We start from the raw sequence: 3,459 nt of genomic DNA, 5'->3' as shown, positions 1-3,459 counted from the left end.
CCGCGGCCCCAAAGTCTCTCGCTCCGCCCACCAAGGAGCAACCGTCAGAGGGGAGCCGCCACTTCCGCGGGCGCATGCGCACTGGTGCGTCGGGCGCGTGCGCAGCGCCGGCTCTTTCCCGGCTGGATCCTCGGCGGCTCACGCTCCTCCTCCTGCTCCTCACCGCCCCGCCTCGGCCCGCCGCGGCCCGGTACCAGCGTGTGGTCCCGCCAACGGAGCCGTCCGTGCCTCGTGCTCCCAGGACTGCGGTGCTGCGCGCTCGTGGTGCGTGGCACTTACTCATGGCGATGGATCGAGTGAACGCGCTGTGCGAGCAGCTGGTGAAAGCGGTGACGATCATGATGGACCCCAGCTCCACCCAGCGTTACCGGCTAGAAGCCCTCAAGGTATCTGAGTTCTGGCGACCCGGGCCTGCCCCGAGACCCTCCCCCAGCCTCAGCCGTTCCGGCGCAGCCCACGACGCTGGCCGTCTCCCGCCCACGCGGCCCCTGGACCTCGGTCCCAACCCCGGGGGGCCCTCCCCCTTGCAGCTCTCCGCGCCTCTTCCCACTCCCCGCCTTCTTTGCTCGCCGCGCGTGCCGTTTTCCCGGGACGCTCCGGTCCCTACCTCACTGTGGCCGTCTCTTCTGACCGACACTCCCCACTGCCCTCTCCTCCCCCCTCCCCGCTTCTGTTTACTCTTCTCCGCACCAGGATCCCCTCCACAGCTGGCTGAACCCACTTTATTCTCCTAACCCCCACATTCCTGCCTCCCATCTCCTTCCCGTGGAGCACGTGTCCAACCCGTCCCCAACATCGGCCACATTCTTTATAGTCTCCCTACACTAAACGTTTCCCTGCTGGCACACACTCCTGACTCGCCCTAACCGAGCTCCAGCCTCTCTAGTGCCCTTTTACTTATATCCCTACACTTCTCCCTAACCCACTTCTGTGTCTGGGATATTTCTGGCTTAATTCTCATCCCCCCCACCCCCATGTTTTTTCCTGTGTGATATTCTTAGACTATTTTGCGCAAAGTTGAACTTCTACCACTTATTTTGCATTTTAACAAGGGCTTTTTGGTTTCCTGAAAGTAGTTTTCTTGACTGCCAGTTTCTCTACTACTGAGACTGATTCTTGTGTATTTTGGGAAAGCTAATACAAAACATTGGTAGGACTGATGTCGAAGCTGAAACTCCAGTACTTTGGCCACCTGGTGAGAAGAGCTGACTCATTGGAAAAGACCCTGATGCTGGGAAGGATTGAGGGCAGGAGGAGAAGGGGACGACAGAGGAAAAAATGGTTGGATGGCATCACCGACTCAATGGACATAGGTTTGGGAGGACTCCGGGAGTTGGTGATGGACAGGGAGGCCTGGCGTGCTGTGGTTCATGGGGTCACAAAGAGTCAGACAGGACTGAGCAACTGAACTGAACTGAATACAAAACAAATGGGGATGCTAATACGATTTGAGTTTATTCCCCCATCAAACAATGTACGTGGGCAATGAGAAATGACCACTGGAACAGTACTGTGTGTGTTTTAAGAGATGTAGCTTCATGAAGTAGAGCGAGCATCACTTGGAGGAAGTTTTACAATGTATACATGTATGCCATAGAATTTGGAATCAGAAATATTTGGGTTCTGTCTGTTGTTTTACCATGGAATAGCATAAGCAGAATACTGTAATGATCTTGTGTATACCTATCACCTAAACTCAGCAGTTGTAAAGACTTTTCCACATTTGCTTTATTCCTCCCCCAACCAAAGGTTTTTAATCCTAGTAATTGTCATTTCACCCCTATGTGCTTCAGCGGTTTATCTCTCAACAGTGTTTTACTCATTTAGGTCACATTATTTTTTCCAACACTAATTGGCCATTGCCTGGGAAATCTGGAACTATCAAAGTGAAAATAATCCTTTATATAATATTTATCTAAGTTTTGCCACTTAGTAGCTCAGGTTGGAGTGTTTTTTTTTTTTCCCTAGTCCCACTTTCTCTTGGCTCCTAAGGGAAACACTAACTTTTGTTTTTTTCAGTTTTGTGAGGAGTTTAAAGAAAAGTGCCCTGTCTGTGTCCCTTGTGGTTTGCGGTTGGCTGAGAAAACACAAATTGCCATCGTCAGACATTTTGGCCTTCAGATCCTGGAACACGTTGTCAAGTATGTGAGAGAGCAAATCTTTATTTCTTGTATAACTCTTAGAGATAGTCTTCAGGTGAGTAGAAAAGAGCAATCCCCAGGGAGAAAGGAATGCTTCCTAGAGGTCATCACAGCCTCATGGGAGCTCTCATTCAGAACTTAACCTTTCCCTAGTTTCTTCATCTGTGTAAAGTACGTGGTACATACTAATAAGCACTCTGCAAATATTAGCTCACAGTCACGTAGCTAGTATTTATTGAGCTCCTAATATATGCCCACCGACCTCAGTCTTTTTTTAGAATAATGCAGTGTACAGGTCAATAAATATCTGATTAGACACTAGAAAGACACTGCCTTTAATTTCTTTTCTTTTTCCTTAAGTTTTGAGTGTGCATGGCAGGATTCTAAGCAGGATTATACTAGAATAACTAAAAACCCATTCTAACTTGAGTCTCCTATTGCTTATCTGAAGAATCCACCAGCTTTTAAGATTTAATCACAGTTTTTCTGGAATTGTGCTGTTATTACTTTCTAAGCCTAAGATGGTTAGATAGCATCACTGACACAATGGACATGAATTTGAGCAAACTCTGGGGGATGAAGGACAGGGAAACCTGGTGTGTTGCAGTCCATGGAGTTGCAAAGAGTCGGACACAACTTAGTGACTAAACAAAGCAAGTATAGAAGGGGAGTTAGTATTGTCAGGTTCTAGTTTCTGAAAACCAGCTACGTTGCTGTGGTTGTCCTGGCTATGTATTTGCTTATGGTCTGTCAGTAAAATCAAGGGGGAAAGCTCATCTGTGCACAAATCCTATCTGGATTCTAATTAACGGGTCTCTGTCTATATTAAACTCTTTATTTGCTTTTAGCATTTTAATTAAATGTGGACTGTTTCTGTCCGTTTTTTGAAGGATACAAAGTCGAGAGTATAATTTCTGAATAAAATCACCAGCATAATTTTAACATAGGAATCAAAGCTTAATCTCTTCTGAAGAGAAGGCTTATAATGTCGTTCTGTTGACTTTATGCATTTTGGTGGCCAGGTTTCGTTGGAACAACATGTCTCGATTGGAGAAGGTCTATCTGAAGAACAGTGTCATGGAGCTGATCGCAAATGTAAGGAATGGTTGATTGGAAGACTTGCGTTTACGAGGTAGTTTAGACAAAGTGTGACTTTTCCAATGTAGCATTTGTGTAAAAATTCACAGGTTCTACATAGGTCAAACAACTTTATATAATATTAAATGTTACCTTCAAGTTAAAAAGAACCACCATCACTAGAAATCACAGTTCATCCCATTTACTTGGGTTAATTAATCCCGTATGTGTTGATTTCTAC

General features: G+C 46.5%; 1 protein-coding gene across 1 annotated transcript in view; it reads left to right on the top strand.

Moving 5' to 3' along the window:
* Positions 1 to 83: 83 nt before the first annotated feature.
* XPO5 (exportin 5) overlaps positions 84 to 3,459 on the top strand; it is a 44,081-nt gene continuing 40,705 nt past the window's right edge. Inside the window, exons 1-3 of the mRNA XM_061146803.1 lie at positions 84 to 386; positions 2,020 to 2,141; positions 3,164 to 3,236. Coding sequence (XP_061002786.1) covers positions 282 to 386; positions 2,020 to 2,141; positions 3,164 to 3,236 — 300 coding nt within the window. The 5' untranslated portion in view covers positions 84 to 281. The remainder of the gene's footprint in view (positions 387 to 2,019; positions 2,142 to 3,163; positions 3,237 to 3,459) is intronic.

This window comes from Dama dama, chromosome 7 (assembly GCF_033118175.1).
Source record: "Dama dama isolate Ldn47 chromosome 7, ASM3311817v1, whole genome shotgun sequence".
In the NCBI taxonomy this organism is placed as follows: domain Eukaryota; kingdom Metazoa; phylum Chordata; class Mammalia; order Artiodactyla; family Cervidae; genus Dama; species Dama dama.
Note: the sequence above shows the minus strand (reverse complement) of the source record. Positions and strands in the feature narration are given on the sequence as shown.